Below are 18,013 nucleotides of genomic sequence, written 5' to 3' on the forward strand. Positions count from 1 at the left end.
AAGGACGGACTAGATCAATGTCATTGCTTATGCAGATTTGTGCTGATAAAATGCAAGGCTTCACATTTTAATGTGGGCGTCATCTGAAGATATGAGACCTTTAACCTCACAAAGGTTTCATTTGGCTCTTTCTGAAACATTGTTGACGGAACCCTGAAAGTATTACTGAAGGGCAATTCATTTAATAATATAAATCCAATAACTTTACTGGCTTTAAACCAATAAACTATGACAGTGATTTTAAAAATGCTTGTGCATGGCTAATCAACAAATCTACATATCAACACTGTGACCCTGTTAATGTAGAATCCTGTTCTATTTCCAGTACATGTTTTTTGACAACATTTTTATCCTCTTAACATCTTTGGACCAAGTACTGAGGTCATTCAGCACACACTGCTGTTCAGCTGTTAGTTTCTCAACCAAATACAAAAAGGCCATAGTCATGTTTTAAAGATCCACTTCACATTCCATTCTAGCTTAAACACAAGAACATGTATTTGGAAAATGTATACTTTCAAACAACCACAAATGTCTAACATGGCTGGAGGTGACATTCATGGCAGTAGTGACAGTATATATATATATATATATATATATATATATATATATATATATATATATAATATTTGGCAGCTTAGCATATGAAAGTACGTTCCTATACAGCACAGACAGACAACAGGAGGCTCAACAGTGAGATGTGCTGGATAAAAATTACTACCCTGTATGAGTGAGGCACCCTAAGGTCATCTTTGACACATACTGTGGTCTCAGTGAAGTTCTGACAGAAGAGGCAGAGATCACTGCACATGTGCACGTGGCCCATCGCTGTAAAAGTTTTGCTTTGTGATCTAGTTTCATTTGATCTTAGCATATTTCAGTTAAAAAATGTTGGTGTAATAGTTTGTTTTATCTTTATGAAGATACTGAGCGGTGTACTGAATATAAACACATAACAAATCGTCTCATTCCTAGTGAAGAAGTTGTGTTAAATCATCTATTATTTTTCAATCTTTTGTTTGGTTACATCTCTTACATCTCTCAGTAGCACCATAAACTAAGTCAAATGTCTGGTCAGATTTGTCATTTATAATATTTACTCCTTCTCTGAGAAGAAAGATCTAAATTTCAAATAATCTATGAGTCAATTTCAGAATGCATTTCATTTCACATTTGAGAAATGGCTTCCTTTTTTAAACAAGAGAAGAAAAGCTCAGCCCAGAAAAACATCCAAACCTAAGGGCGTGTTAGACCAAACACAAAGCAAGTTTTTAAAGGTGGCACATTTCCATATAAAGTTTAAGCAAAGAGCGAGTGGAGAGAAACATATGCCAGTTTGAGTCCAAATATTTACACTATGGCGATATTTAGTGTTTCAAATTCAGACATAAGCTGAGACAGAATAAAAGGAAAAGAAACAGAAATCAGTTCTATACAGTGCACTGCCTGCCCAATCAACACCATGAGTACAGTCAGTAGAGTTTGGTGAAAAAACACTGAAGTAAGACTGAAATCCACTTTGTGTTAAGTCTGAACACATATATCTGAACCAACCAGGAACAATCCAAAGTTTCCAGATGACCACAACATGTACCTGTCATTATATTTGTACTAACAGTCAGCAAGGCCAGTGTGAAGTCCATTTAAGGGCAAAGTAGAATGTGAAATAAATCCAGCCATAATACGCTGATGATGAGCATATCTGTGAGAATAAAATAGCTGTGTGTCTGTGTATGTAGCCGTGATGTAACGGCCCAACAGGCTGTCTTCTGCCCACAAATTGTAAATAGATATCATCATTTTGTCCAGTCCTCACCCCTGAATAGGCTGTTTGAGGATTAAGACTTGGTGTTAGGGTTCAAGTTAGAATGAAGTTTAGATTAGGGAAGTGAAGGGGGTTAGACATTCAGCTGTGATGGTTAAGGTTAGGTTAAAGGGTTAGGAAATGCATTATTGTAATGGGAGTCCTCAAAACTATTGAAAGACATGGTCATTGTGTGTACACAAATATATTCTAGTGTGCTTGAAAATGTGTCCTTTGTGCTGACTCCTAAGGCAGAGTGTAGTCGAACTGGCCCTTTTCTAGACCATCAAGGCCATCAGCCCAGGTGGAGGTTGGCATACTCCGGTAGGGATCTAGCAGGATCCGGAAGCATCGCACTATGAGGATGAGGAGGAAAACAAAGAGGAAGATGACTAAGGCAAATGTTGTCTTCTGCTCCAGGGACATGGCAGCGAGGGCTGAATCTGCTGGGGAGGAGGAGGAAGACGAGGAGGAGGAGGACGAGACGACGGCAAAGTGTCCCCCGGCAGAGTACAGCAGAGAGGAGAGAGCAGAGGTGAAGGGCTCTCCCTCCATCATCCAGCAAGAAAAGTGTGTGGTGAGGGCGGGACGCTGCAGATCCCACGAGGGGCGATAAGGCATCCTCTCAACTCCGGCCCTGCCCAGCCCCTTCAGATGGACCTTACTGTCTGGAGAGACATGGGACCGAAGCAAACTATTATCATGGATGACTTGATCACTGCAAAGGAGCTGTTCATCTACCACAACAATAAATAAACCCATACTATTGGAAGAAGAGCCTAGATCATGAACCTGCTGCTGCTGGCCTATCAGGTGGAGAAGGGCGTGGAAGGTGTTATGATTGTAAAAGTAGTGGTAATGTACTCTAAAAAAAGGATAATACAACTGGAAAGGCAAATGTAGTGGTTTCTTACACAGCTTGTAGGTGGTAACACTGTTACTTTTAAATGATATTATCTCTCAATCACTGACAACTACACTAAACAGTGTCATATTTCTCCTGTATTGCAGGATCATCCCAAGGAAATACGACCATGATCACATGTATCCCTTCAATCCATTCAATCCATTTACCTAACTGCTGCCCATCTTACAGTAAGTAATCACTGGGCCAAAAAAGTTAGACAAACAGAAAAATGTAATGTAAAATAAAAATGAATGTGCTGTATGTAGTGAACTGTGTAACTGCTAATCAACATAACTGTATGTGGAGTGTGAAGATTCTGAATATACAACACGTTGCAGATATAATACTTACGACTATTTTGCCTGGCACAGAAAATCAAAAGAGAATGTTGTCAACATATCTAGTTGCTCTCTTTTAGATATATGTTGCAGTTTAAATGCTTTGTTAATAAGAGGTGCAGCTGGATGCATGCTGATTGGTTATTGTATTATATCCAGTGACCCTTTCACACCAGGTAGGGATTATATAGAAAATTCTTTAACAACTATTTTTCATTGAGTTAGAAGAAAAGACCAGTGTAACAGCTACTATCCCTGACTGAGGTGTCCATGTCTAAACATAAACAGCCACAGTGAAATCTGTATAATATAGTTCACTAGACCGATAGAGAAGACTAAATAATGTGAAGGATTTGAATATCTATACTCTTTTTAGGAAAAATGTAAACATTTATGTAATATTAAGCAAAGAAACTGCAGAATCCATATAGTGCAGTTACAGAATGAACTGTCTAATGTCCTGTCAGCTTTACCTAAACAACACTAGTCATGGTTGGGTGGCGTGGTTGGATTACTTTTGTCAGGCCCTGCCGACAACAAGTGACCTGTTTTATTACTCAGTTTGGAGGACTTGTTGAATTCATTAGATAACGTTTCCCCTCAACCTCACTCATGCCTGTCACGAATGCTCTGTCAACTTTATGTCTAAAGGAAATATAGATAAATATAGATAAATATAGATAAATATAGATAAATATAGATAAATATAGAGTGAGGGACTGGAGTGGCAGAAAAAAGCAGCAGCAACTGAAAGTGTGAGCACGAGTCCTGCAGGACCTTCAGGCCCCATTATCTATGTAGAACAAGACCCATGTCCTGCCTGTTCCAGGACAGTGGGACTGTCTCAAGTGGTCCAGTGAATTATCAGAGCAGCAGAGAAAACGCAGCATCATGTCAGAGCCTGATGCTGAAGGAGGATAAGGGGGAGGGAGGAGGCTGAGCTCAGCTGCAGCAGGTTGAGTCTCATGACTACAGGGAAACATGACAGGTGACACTCAACAAGTGCAAAGTCAAGGTGGATGTTGGTGCAGACACACGCACACACACACACACACACACACACACACACACACACACACACACACACACACACACACACACGCATCTAAAACATGCATCTAGCTCTTCACTGACAAACACCGACTTCCTGAATACCTGTCTCTGTTTGCGGGGAGATCGGATCCATTTCCAGATCTTCCAGGGGGACCGGCAGGTTTGGCCCCTTCTACCTTCAGCTCTCCACCTCGCTGTCGGCAGCATGTGCGACACACAGACTGAGCACAGCTACGGAGAAGGAGGGGGGGCGATGAGAAGCTCCGTGTACGACGATGCCCGCGACGATGCCCGCGACGAAGCCCGCGACGAAGCCATCCCAGTCCGCAGCTCTGCAGCGCTGCCCCTCGCAGGAGGAGCGGGGCGTGTTAGCCCGGTGCTCGGCTCGGATCGGCTCAGCTCAGCTCAGCTCAGCTCAGCTCTACCTCATCCGAGTCAGCTCACACACACACACACACACACACACACACACACACACACACACACACACACACACACACACACACACACACAGAGCAGCTGCTCCTGTTCACACACTCCACAATGATAGGTGTAATGATCCAGTTCAAACAACCCCTCACAGGGTTTATTATAGTGGTAAAGTAAAATCACATGTATCATTCTTTAGTATATCAACTGTGTTTTTTACTACATGTCAGTGGTGTGTAAATAGTTTTGTATTGAAAAAGGTCACTGTGGAAATCTAAGTATGAATGCCTGTGGCTGGGCAGCAGACAGAGGGACATGTTGGTGTCTGTTCGAACACCTAGGGGTTAAAAATCCCAGACCTGCCTATAATAAAGGCACCTGGTACCATATTAAAGAGCAACCAGTTGCTCTACAAAAAGCCACCGGAGCTGCCAGGCTCCTAACTAGCTGAGCAGCTGATGCTCTGATGATTTACCATTGGCCTTCACTGTGACCCCATTGTCTCTACTCACTGTGTCCAAAGCCACTATATGTTCACCTGACAAACATCTGACATGATTGAGCTGCTCAGAAATCCACAAACAGGATTAGTGGTTCAATTCCCAGTTTCTCCTGGCTAGTGAGTGAGAACAATCACCAAGTTCCTCCTCGATGCTGTGCAGGTCATTAAAAACACTACTTAGTGTTTCCACCAATACTCTGTATGTTTAATGGGCGTTTTTTAATAAAGACGTGAAAGATCATGCCTGTTCCTGTTTAACCAGTTTAGAAATATACATCAGGCCCTTTTAACATTTAAAGGGTGCACAGGATTCACATACAGATATCTGCAATGTATTTCTGACTAGTCAGAACTGTGATCTACAATTGAATTGCATCTAGTAATATCTTAGTTTGCGAAATGAAAAAGGTCATTAAGACATCTTTAAAATGTGGTTAATTAAAGATATCCATCTCAGCATTTTGACTGTATCAACTCCAAACCCTTTTCAACAAATCAGCTTCACATTGATTCTGTGTTTTCAAAAGCGTATACAGTAATCTGTCTTAAGAACCCGTTTCGTGCTGATGGGAAAAATCGTATTATTATACATTTGTTGTATATTTGTATATTTGTATTTGTTGTTTGTATACATGTTTATGTGATAACCCACATTCTTCAGGTTTACTGTGTCTAAGCAGTTATATCCTCATATTAACGAGTTATACGCAGTGATGCCTTTACATTCCCCACATGACCTGTCTAAAAGAGTTATATGCAGCCTTGTAAGTCGTAAAGGTGTGTAACTCATGAAGATAACTGAAGACAGGCACAACACCTACACTAAGAACAAAAAGACAATTGTGCCTTAACCATTATTATTATTACTGCATAACTTAATCTGAGGTCCTCCTACAAAGTTGACTGAAATGGACATCATTTGCCCACAAGGAAAGAATTTAATTACAATGAGAAAGAAATACATTTTTTCCAACGTTTTCTAGTAACAGCTCAGAAAACACAGTATCACCAGCAGTGGGTATTTGGTCTGATATAAAAGTTAACTGATACAAACATATCAATACCATGTCACACCAACATTATGTTAACCTCACACTGGTTGAGCAGGAAGCTGCACACAGCAGCTGTGGTTTATTGATGATGTTACATTCAGTCTAGCTTGAGCCTAATGTAATGTGTTCATCTTAATAGAGGGATGTGTTTTATTACATTTTATTTGACAATGATGGCAGTGCCACGTTTATTTTCACAGAACATTTGATGTTACATTTTAAAATGTCAACAACAGCTCATCATAATCACACTGTCTCTAAAATCACTGCAGTTAATGGTCATTTTTATGTTATGGAAACTGAATTACTGGTATTAGTTCATTCCTAATATAATAATTAGAAAAGCATTTTATCTGCTACATTAAGTACCAGGAGCCTTATTTATCAACATGTGCAAACTGATTCCTAAATGACACACACAAACCCCAACTCTCCAACAGTATAGTGTAGGTTGTATTGTAAACTGTCGTTTCAGAGTAAAAGATGCCATCAATGCTTTTGTTTCATCTTGTTTCTCCTCAAGTGCAGATATGGCAGATCTATCTATTACATTTAACTCCATCAAGAATGATCTGTTTAGGCAGTAAATTTGCTGTTATGTTAATATGAGAAATGACTAAAAAGCTAATTAATTAATGTATAATATTTAAATGACTCTGAAGTGGTTTGTGCCAAATATTTATTTCTAAAAATATTTTATTTCATCACTACAAAAATCACTCACCAGTCCTTATACCATATGAAAAATTAGCCAGTGTCCAAAGGTTTCTCATTTGCTTCTATTGTCCACAAGAAACTCTACTCATGGCTGTACTTGTCCAAAACCGATATGTTGGTGGCACTGGTCTGTGTGTGTACGGGTGGATACAGAACCTGTGAGATTTATCATTGCTCAGTGCATGAAACTGTGCATGCACAGCTCTGATAAATTATCAATGCTGCTTTTCATATAGATTCTTGCTTTCCACACCTAGAACTTGTTCTACACTTGCTTTAATAAACAAAGCTGCAGGTTCAAATTATAGTCAGACTGTTTCAGGGAGGGGGATGTTTTCCTGTCGGTGTTCTCTCTCTGGTTCTACTACATTATGGATCAGAAAACGTTCGTGGAAATAAAATCAGGCAAGTAACATTTGTGTAGGTTGTCCTTATCAACCAAACAACACACTATTTTTAACACACACTTCACAACTGAGTCATACTGATTCAGTGGTTTTAAAAGTTTTTATGTTAACAAATAGTGGAACAGAATTTTGTATCTGTGACAACCTCTAAAATATAGAACATAGCTGGGATCCAGTCCATATAAAGTCTTAACAAGAAACATTTATAAACAAAACAATAAAAGTAAATAATGCCAGAGTATGTGTTAAGCTCTTGACATTAACGGCCTGACGGGCTTCAGACAAACCTTGCAGACAAGTTGGAATGTCAGCAGAGCTGTGCACAAACATCAAAACGTGTAAAGAAATGTGCATTTGGCTTGACAGATGAGGACTGAGTGAGGTATGAGGAACCTTGCTGTCCAGTCAGCTAGTTTTCTACTCCAACATGTCTCCACCTATCTGCCAAACAGGAAGCATTCAGCCTCACACAGTCCTGGGGGGCAGCTGCTGTTTGTAGATCCCAGCAAGAGCTTTGGCCGCACTATGGATCATCTGACGCTGGGTCATGCCTGTCAAGGCCTGATGCCAGTCTGTTCTGTTGATGTTGGGTAGGCTGCTCTCCAGGACCTCACCCACTGTAGCAATCAAACCTGACCAGCGCAGGCTGTAGTCAACAGGGGTCAAAGACTGAGCCTGCACAGGGAAGGTTAAAAAAACACACTTTGATGAACACTGATGAGTGATTCGAAACTCATAATCGATATAGATAATTGATCTTATTTTGAAAATAAAATACATCATCACTGAAAGCCATAAGAGAAAACTAGTTTCATTATGTAAGATCATTTACGCTATGTAATGGTAATTTTAACAAATAAAAACATTTTCTTATACATTTCTACATTTATTCTCTAAATGTTAATACTTTTTATTTCTATACTTACTTTTTTATTTTCTATTCTAAACAATAGTTCTAAAACTCTGTGGTAAAGGTGGATGTGTGACCTGTATAGATTACTGCTGACTTATACCTGTTGGACATGCTCCAGAGCCACTGGTGTTGCCTGAGTGAAGACCTCTATGCGAATGCTGTGACCAGGGTCCTCGAGGATTAAACAGCCGATGTCAAACCACCTGAGACAACAAAGGATTCTGAAAACTCATGGCTTGTCTGCATATTAACACACATTCACACACATTTTGTCTCTGAGTTTAAGTTTTAAGTGGATAAAAGCCATTTTGCCTGTCAATCTACAGTATAGACAAACAAAAACAAAGGGAACTTTACAAACTTCTTTGTCTCTGTCCAAGGCTTTTCTGTGGCTCCAAATTATGAAGCTGAATTCAAAAAACAAGCCATGAAGTCCAATAAATTCTATGTAAATAACACTGTAAAGCATAGATCAGAAAAAGGTTATAAACTATTTATAAAGCTTTGAGTGTTCCCAGGAGCAGAGCATCCTCAATAATGTGAAACCAATAATGTGAACTCTTCCTAGAGGTGGCCGCCTGATTAAATTGAGCAACTGGACAAGAAGGACCTAGGTCAGGGACATGACCATAGCCACTGTATTTATATAATTGACGGGGCCAAAACTTTAGAAATACGTCTTAACATTATCATTGCACTCCAGTACAACTTCACCAACCGCCATGGCCTCAGTAATAAACATATAGAATCATCTTCTCTCTGACAGTTAATAAAAGTAGTATTTATGGCAAAGCTGCTAGATTGGATTGCATTAGATTGAACCTAATGAAGTCGCCAGTGAGTGTATATACAGTGTGTAGCAGTAGTGTATATACAGTATGTAGCAGTAGTGTATATACAGTATGTAGCAGTAGTGTATATACAGTATGTAGCAGTAGTGTATATACAGTATGTAGCAGTAGTGTATATACAGTATGTGGCAGTAGTGTATATACAGTATGTAGCAGTAGTGACATAATGGAGCCATCAAGGGAGCATGGCATTTCTTAGGTTAGTTTAGTATCTGAACATCAGCAGTTGTTTGATTACAGGTTCTAATAGGTGCCAAACTTTCATTAACAACCTGTCAGTCTATTGTTGTCCTTAGAAAGGAAGGTGACTCAATGCTAGAAATTGCGAGGAACCTTAAACATTCTTATCATGCTGTTAACTGCACTAAATAGTACACGTCAAACACCAGTGTCAGCATCAACGCTGAAGAGGAGACTTCAGGATGCTGGATTTCATGCCAGATTTGCCAAGAAAAAGCCATATCTCAAACTGGGCAATATAAACAAAATACTGAGATGGGCAAGGAGCAAAGACACTGGACAGAAGGTTGGGAGAAGGTGTTGTCTACAGATGAGTCCAAGTTTGTGGTCTTTTGAATCAAACAGAAGAACATTTGTGGGATGCAAAACATATGAAAAGACGCTAGAACAGTTGGGGTGCTTATAGGGGATTTGTGCAGAGTGAAAGAACCTCGAGGAAGGAAAGCTGCTCAGAATTGAAAGCTAAAATGCATAAGGTCTAGGTTGTAATTGCTGCAAAAGATTATTTATTTGATAAAGACAAAGTCTGAAGAACATTCATAATTTCCATCAAAATCATTATTTCAAACTCTTGAAAACCTCAGCATGTCCAGGTCTTTTGCTATATTTCCTATTCAGGCTAATTTCATGTGTGTTTCCTTTGAAAACAATAAAATATCTAAATGATCTCAAACTTTTGACCGGTAGTGTATGTATGTGTGCTGGCATCACACAAACATCTCTACTTACTTGTCAGGGAAGAGCTCAGCGATGAAATTTTCCATAGAGACCACTGGCTGCTTCTGGTGGATCACACCAGCTCTTCGTAGGCTGTCAATGCGTTCCTGAGCCCCCTGCACTCACATGCACAAACACAACAAAGCTTGTGTATCACTGACACTAAAGTAGTATGGAAGAAAAAGTTGATGAAACATAATGCTGCCTCTGGTTTAGAATAAGAAAACAGCAGGTTTGACCAGACAACTGACCTTGACACCAGCTGCATAACCCACAGGTTGCGGGGCGATGTTGGACTGACCGGGCTCTCCAGTGACCATGGCCATGCCAAAAACCTCCTGGAAGGCATCTCTAACTGCCTCTACATTTAACTCCTTATCTGAAGTCACCACTATGTCAATGTCCCCACCAGACTCTAGATAGCAAGCAACACAACACAGCAACATTTTAGGGCATTTAAACATTTAGTCAGTATTTCGTTATAGGGCATTCTAGTGATGACAAGAACGTTTGACTTACTAATGTATGGAGCCATGCCAGGATCCAGAGTAGTGATCATGGACTCCACAGAGTGTTTGGTTTTGTCCAGAACTGTCTTCACTACAGGGTTACCTGCTACTCCCTGAGCACACAGACAAGTCACAGGACATAACTATCACAACACTGAGCAAGGCGTGACTGTTCAAATACATACTTGCCTGTTTATTAGTTACACTTAGATAATAGTAATTCAGCCTGTAGGATATGAACAGGCAAGAACAGAGTGCATTATGAGTCATGTGGCAACTAAACCATTGATTGATGCCTGGTGGCAGCCCGGTTCAAGATATCTCAGCGGGAGAAAGCGGACAAACAACTATGTCTTTCTTATTATTGGGATAATGTATTATTGGAACTGCTGTTGTAGAAAGCCTACTTTGGCCAAAGTCAGATATTGTTTGCGAGCTGTGTCTCTCTCCATAAATGTGTGAAGAAATCCTAAGAAACATAAAAGTCAGAGATTTGCAAAAAGCTATCCCTTTAACAGCTGAAACCAACAATTATACATGATCCATATCCAAAAAGGCCTTTACAGATGCATTTACCATGAAAAAGCCCCAGATGCCTCCACCAGGGTTGATGTCTGCAGATCCTCTGGGATCTTCCTGCTCCTCTGGGAAAGTGATGGGGGATCCAGTGTCTAGTCCTCCTGTCATGACTGGCTGCTGGACCATGGGGTTGGACACTACACCTTGAATATTTGGTAGAATTGCTTTTAAAAAATAATTCTTAAGAAAAACCACTACCAACAAGATCTGGAAAACTCTTTAGAAAAAAAGATTAACAACAACAATTAACAAACTCCTATTCCAACAACCCAAGTGAACAAACTGTAAATGAGTTAAACTATCATAACATGCAACATTAAATAAAACACATTCTTATTTACTATTTTATATATATTTAACTAAAATATTAACAGTTCCAACATAGTAACAAAACAAGTAAATACACTGCCCGTCCAAAAAAAAAAATAAAAAAAAAAAATCACACATCTGACCAACTGCAGGACCCCAGATCATAGCACTGCCTCCAGAGGCTTGTATGGTAGGCACTAGGCATGATGGGTGCATCACTTCATAGGCCTCTCGTCTTACCCTGATGCGCCCATCACTATGGAATAGAGTATGTCTGGACTCAGGCCACATAACCTTCATGATTGGACAGTCCTAATCCAATTTTATCTTTATCTTTATCTTATATGCTTTCTTTGCTTGATGTATACCAATTATTTGACCACAAGGTGTGTCTTCCGACATGGTTGTTTAAGAAATGAGAAGCTTCTCACTGCATTAGTTAGGGTAAATAACTTGTTGTCCATGCAGTAATTTTCCAATTTCCTAAACTACCTCAAATTACCAATACTATCCAAGGAACATGCAAACAGTTTATATGCACTCCTCTTGCCCAAAAGCAAATCACCTGGACCTGATAGATTCCCAGCTGAATTCTATAAACACTTCTGGCAAACCCCCTGATCAGACCTTCACATTGTTCAGGAGGAATTTTAGCCCAATCTTCCTTGCAGAACTGCTCTTGCTCTTTCATATTCCTTGGACGTCTCGTGTGTGGCTCTCTTCAAGGTGTTCTATAGCATCTCTATTGGGTTCAGGTCTGGGCTCTGACTTGGCCACTCCAAAAGACGGATTTTGTTTTTCTGAAGCCATTCTTTTGTGGAATCATCCAATATCTACAGTGTTTCAGCTGATGTACAGACATTCTCACATTATTCTGAATATTTTTTTTAATACTCTTGGGAATTCATCTTCCCCCCAACCACTGCAGGCTGACCAAGCCCTGATGCATCAAAGCAGGCCCAAATCATGATATTTCCTCCACTTTACTTTACAATTGGGATGATGTTTTCATGATTATATGCAGCTTTTATGCCAGTTGTAGTGCTGTGTGTTCAATCTCAGTTTTATCAGTCTACAAAACATGCCAATACTGCTGTGCAGTGTCAATGTGCTCTTGTGTCAGTGGGTCAAACTTCAGGCAGGCAACAATGTTGTTTTTAGTAAGCAGCAACTTTCTATGTGGTGTCCTGCCATAGACTTTGCTTGTTCAATGTTTTACCTACTGTAGACTCATGAACACAAAGTGTCTCTATTTGTAGATTGTTTGCCTAACTGTAGACTGGTGAATTTAAATTTATCTAAAGTCTTTAAAATCACTTTTAACCCAAATCTGAACTTTTTGTGTTAATATTTTAGGAACATCATATTTGTTAATACTCTTGACTTAGAGGAACCTCAGATAACGTGTTATGGCAAATAATGTGGAAAACTACCAAATTCCAAAAGGTTCACATACTTTTTCTTGCCAGTGTATTATTACACCTACAGGACACTCACATTTCACTACAGGAAACATTTAAAATTATTAATTCATTTTCCATAATCTCTAACTACTCTATAAAGTGAAACAAATTAACCATACTCCCACTTTCAAAAGATGCTTGGCATACTGCAGCACACACCCTTTCCATTTCCCTCCATATTGGAAACATTAAATACCTAGGCATAAGTATTTCCCCCAGGCTGTCAGAAATATTCAATCTCAACTACACTCCTCTCTTAAAAAAGATAGAGGATGATCTTAGACGTTGGGCAAACCTTCCACTTTTACTCATTGGACAAATACAGTTAAACAGCTACAGTTAAAATGAAAATCCTGCCACAGATAAACTAACTATTATTAATACTTCCCACAATCCCAACAGACAACTGGTTTAAATCACTGGACTACTAATATCTATTTTCTACTGAAAAAACAAAAAATCTAGACCTCACTATCAACACTACAAAGGAAAAAATCATAAGGTGGCCTTAAAGCACCCCACTTTCAGCACTACTTCCTAGCAACAAAATTACAATACTTAGTCAAATTGATCCACAAAGATAATTACAACAACTCATAGATAGATTTAGAACAAAATCAATGTAAAACCAATGTAAAAAGCTTTCATGCCACAATGAGTTAAAGGTCACTAATTCAACACCAACTCCATGCAGATAAACCCCAATCTAGCAAAATCCCATTTTCTACTGTACAATAACCCTATTCACTTCACAACGTGGTAGCATAAAGGAATCACCCACCTTCACAACCTATTTGAACCAATTCCTACCATTCATTTATTACCCTAATGGAAAGATATGAAATTGGGAGAGAACAGTTCCTCCAATACCAACAACTAAAATTCATAATAAAATCAAAAATTTATGTAACTCACAACCCACTACAGCCTCTACTAACAGATAAGATTTTTAACATTACAAACAAATAGAAATACTATCTAAACTCTATAGAATTATATCAAATACAGACATAGTAACAGTCCCTATAACAAAAAATCTCCCTCTCTCCCCCCACTCCGACTTTTGGATAGAAGGTTGCAATTAAATTTTCTCTATGACTAGCAACACCAATTTACAACTAATACAACACAAGACCACAGAACCCACCTTACACAAACTAAAATGTTTAAAATGGGATTAACACCGACACCTGCTCACAATGCACATGGGGTAGCACTTACGATTACTTCCACACCACCTGGACCTTAAACCAGTTCAACTATCCACCATATAAGTTGCAGAATCCCTACATCTACATTTGCTTCGAAAATCACAGAAGCTACCCATATCCCAGTTAAATATAGAAACCCACTATTAATTAACTATCACCAATAAAATCCAAAACTTATTACATATCAATCACTAGATAAATGTTCTTATAGAACACATAACCATAGAGAAAATAACAGCTTCATATAGAAACAATATATATGCTTTGAATACGACATGGAACCCATTCTTAAATTACTTTGTTTTAAATGAGATGTCTGGGACTGAAACCACGGACTTCAAGACTGCCACATTAACATTTAAGGCTCCACACAATTAAAAAGCATCTCTGCACTTTATTTTCCCATTACTGGAGTGAATTGAAGAATTGGAGGCACAATATATTGATATGGTTTGCCTAATCTTGAGCAAATTAAAATGACTCTCAGGTGTACGGGTGAGTTTCTCATGTCAGCTTTATTCAACGCAGATTTCAAGGTTAACTTTGGTTAACTTGTTAAACCTGCTTTCTGGAACAGACCTTTGGTGACAGTGTGTGACAGACAAGATGACAAAAGCGGTTCTCACCTGGCACAGTAGTAGGACTGGAGAACGTTGGCATCAATGGTGTCTGTGGTGTTCGACCAGCATGACCACGTGTGATGTCATATCCTGCACTCATGGAGAAGCTGGATATGGGTGGGCCTACAGGAGGGGCTGACAAGCTAGGACCGGAGGGTGGCGGTGCTTTAATGGGGGAGACCAGAGGAGGCAAAGATGGGGATGCAGAGGGAGGAAACGGAGAGCTGCTGGTGAAGGGGGAGGCAAGTGTGGAGAGAGGGGGGAATTGGGAGGAGACAGAGGGTGGTGCAGCCAGGGGGCTGAATTCAGGGAGGGAAGGTACAGGTGGAAGAGCAGTGGAGACTGCTGGGGAACCCATGGAGATGGAGCTGGTGCCCTGGAAGGACAGTGGGCTGGACAGACCTGAAACTCAAAGAACTAATATTATACCTCAGAACCACCTGTCACTGTTTCATTTTAATAGAAATACATTTGGTTAAAGATTTAAACCCAGATATGTGCTATGTGATGCACATCACACTGTACCACAGTTTCTTGTTAGTTATTACATGAAGTTTTCACAGGAGTCAGTAATGGATTATTTTTATCTGTAGCAGATACATTTATTGCTCAAGCCCTACTACTGGAAGTTAATTATAGTAGAGGGAATCTGATCTGCACACACAGGAACACTTCATAGGCCATAGGTCTTTTAGGTTTTACCTATGGTCAAGGGTGGGTTGTTGACAGTGGCAGCCACAGTCAGAGGAGGTGAGGGGCTGGCAGGAGGTGTTGTCTCAATCCCGCTCTCTTCCATCATCTTCTCAGCCTGATACCTACACTACTACAACACAGACTGTAGATAAAATAAGATGTGATGAATCAGGATGTGTTCAACATATTCAGATAATCAATTCTAACATACACAATAGAGTAAAATAAAGTCAGTTTCAGACAGTTTCAAAGTCAGTGGCTTTTGGCTTGTCCTTTCAGGGGTCACCACAGTGGATCATGTTCCACATGTTGATTCGGCATGTGTTTTTATGCCGAATGCCCTTCCTGCTGCAACCTTTCTATCAAGGCACTGGGGTCGCCCTTGGTGGCTGGGTGGGGCCATACCTTGTGGGGTGGATGCAAACCCACAGCCTTAATAATGAAGGGTATAGTGGCTTACATTTTAACCTAATTATAACAGTTTTTTTTAATCAACACATAGCACACATATAACAACATTTTGCATTAAAAACTAGCAATGCCCTTTTCTTTACACATCTATTTGTGAAAGGCTATACACATCTATTTGTGATCAGATTGCACACACAAGAGCCCAAAATGTGTTGTACACGTATACTGTATGTACGCCAGGTCCTAAGAGGTAAAATAATTTTTTGTTGGGCTAAAAACAAATAATACAGTTACAATTACATTTTCATTTTGAATACCATAACATTTTAGTGATATTGATCAAAGGTGTAGAAACTGTGACGTTTCCACTGACACATGTATCAGATTGCGTTGCTTGTCCCTCCACTTCATCCTCCAGCACCTGGACTCCCCAGGATCCTATGCCAGGATACTGTTTGTGGACTTCAGCTCTGCCTTCTGACAGACAGACGACAGTTTATGAGGCTGAGTAAGCATGTGCTGGACTCCCGGACCATCAGCACTGGATCCCCCCCTATGGCTCCTTCCTTTGTTATTCTCCCTGTATACCAACAGCTGCACATCTGGTTACCAGTCTGTCAAAGTCCTGAAGTTCACAGATGACACCACCCTTATCAGCCTTATCTCTGATGGAGACGAGTCAGCTTACAGAAGTGGGATGGACCATCTGGCGTGATTGTGCAGCATGAACAACCTGGAGCTCAACGCTCTCAAGACAGTGGAGATAATAGTGTATTTCAGGAAGGACCCAGCCCCCTACCACTAATCATCGTCTGTTGCACTCCGGTGACCTCTGTCGAGTCATTTCACTTCATGGGAATCACCATCACCCAGAAACAGAAGTGGGAGCAGAACATCAGCTCCCGCACCAAGAAGGCTCAGCAGAGGCTGTGTTTCTTGCGGCAGCGGAAAAAGTTCTACCTCCCTGTAAGGATGCTGGTGGACTTCTACACTAGCATCACAGTCTGGTTGGCTGCAGTCATGGCCAGGGACAATACCAAGCTGCAGGGCGCCATCCACACCACAGAAAAGGTGATTAGCTGCAGCCTCCCATCACTCCAGGACTTGTACAACCTCCAGGACCTGGAGATGTGCAGTCAGGATTGCAGCCAACCCCGCTCACCCCAGACAAGTGATCTTCCAGTCCCTCCCTTCTGGCAAGAAGCACCCGCTCCATCAGGACCAGGACCTCACAATATAAAAAAACTGTTTCTTCCCTGCGGCATTGAGCCTGCAGAACAGTGCCTATAGTAATAATGTTTTCTTTTTCTCTGTATCTCCCTTGACTTTATATCTATGATTCTGTGTGTGTACCTGACATCAAGACAAATTGTTAGTGCTGTAAATAGTTTTTATTGTACCTGGCAATGTTTGTGATTCTGATTGAGATTATTAGGACATAATATGCCACCAACTTAGTTGTTAGAAGCACAACAATCCCTGTGATTCATGTGAAATGCCCCACATTTTAAGCAGACAAATCTGCACTCCGTATCATCATCCGTCATCCAGACGCTATCGAAAGTGAATTGGAGGCAACCAGCCTATTGTAGGTCCACGGTCCCATAGATGGTAAATCCAGCCTTGACGATAGAGATAGAACCCCTGGATGAATTAACATTACCAGAGGAACTATGGTGCTTCCACACCATTAACGGCACATACACTACACACATCTACTCAGCCACTCACTGCTCCCTGGTTAAATGTAGCTAACTTTTTCAGTCTTAGAAGCTTTTTTTTTTTGTTTACTCTTATAAAGAGCAAAACAACACAGCTCTGTTTTGTTCCCTTGTCACCAGACAAAGGCTACTCCCTAACCCTTAATAGTAGACGTATCTATCGTTAATTAAAACGTTCTTACACATCAAGTGCCTTTATCAGTGGCGCAACAATCAAACTGTTGGAGTTTTCATTAAATTCAGTTCAGAGCAGGCTTCCTTTAATACAGGACGTTGCAGTTTCTGGCTCAACTGTACACGTGTACAAACACACTCAGCTCAGGCGAAAGAAACGTAAATATAGAAAAAAGTGCGTTTTTATCTAATTGTTCATAGATGACACCACTAAACTATATGTTTGGCGATTATTAAACAAGTAACGCTTGCTTTACTACTTACCTGCTAGACGTACTCAGTACAACCATGAAGACACTGCCGACCCACTTTGATGACGTCACGTGCTGCCACGTCTGCTCGGCCGCGACTCCTCCCATGACCGTGTGGGGAATTTGACACATGACGACTGTG

At 40.3% G+C, this 18,013-nt stretch overlaps 2 protein-coding genes across 2 annotated transcripts; both read right to left on the bottom strand.

The window, feature by feature from the left end:
* Positions 1 to 1,156: 1,156 nt before the first annotated feature.
* Positions 1,157 to 4,285, bottom strand: LOC117152819. Its single transcript, XM_033325850.1, has 2 exons — positions 4,205 to 4,285; positions 1,157 to 2,472 (listed from the first exon to the last, which is right to left on the bottom strand). Exons 1-2 carry the CDS (start codon positions 4,233 to 4,235, stop codon positions 2,051 to 2,053), a joined length of 453 nt encoding a protein of 150 aa, XP_033181741.1. The 5' UTR covers positions 4,236 to 4,285; the 3' UTR covers positions 1,157 to 2,050.
* A 1,666-nt stretch (positions 4,286 to 5,951) lies between these two features.
* Positions 5,952 to 17,947, bottom strand: prrc1 (proline-rich coiled-coil 1). The gene is made up of 9 exons (XM_026339251.1): positions 17,885 to 17,947; positions 15,324 to 15,456; positions 14,628 to 15,023; positions 11,016 to 11,161; positions 10,450 to 10,552; positions 10,182 to 10,345; positions 9,943 to 10,046; positions 8,223 to 8,325; positions 5,952 to 7,884 (listed from the first exon to the last, which is right to left on the bottom strand). Exons 2-9 carry the CDS (start codon positions 15,418 to 15,420, stop codon positions 7,675 to 7,677), a joined length of 1,323 nt encoding a protein of 440 aa, XP_026195036.1. The 5' UTR covers positions 15,421 to 15,456; positions 17,885 to 17,947; the 3' UTR covers positions 5,952 to 7,674.
* Positions 17,948 to 18,013: the final 66 nt, after the last annotated feature.

Source organism: Anabas testudineus, chromosome 22 (genome assembly GCF_900324465.2).
Source record: "Anabas testudineus chromosome 22, fAnaTes1.2, whole genome shotgun sequence".
In the NCBI taxonomy this organism is placed as follows: Eukaryota; Metazoa; Chordata; class Actinopteri; order Anabantiformes; family Anabantidae; genus Anabas; species Anabas testudineus.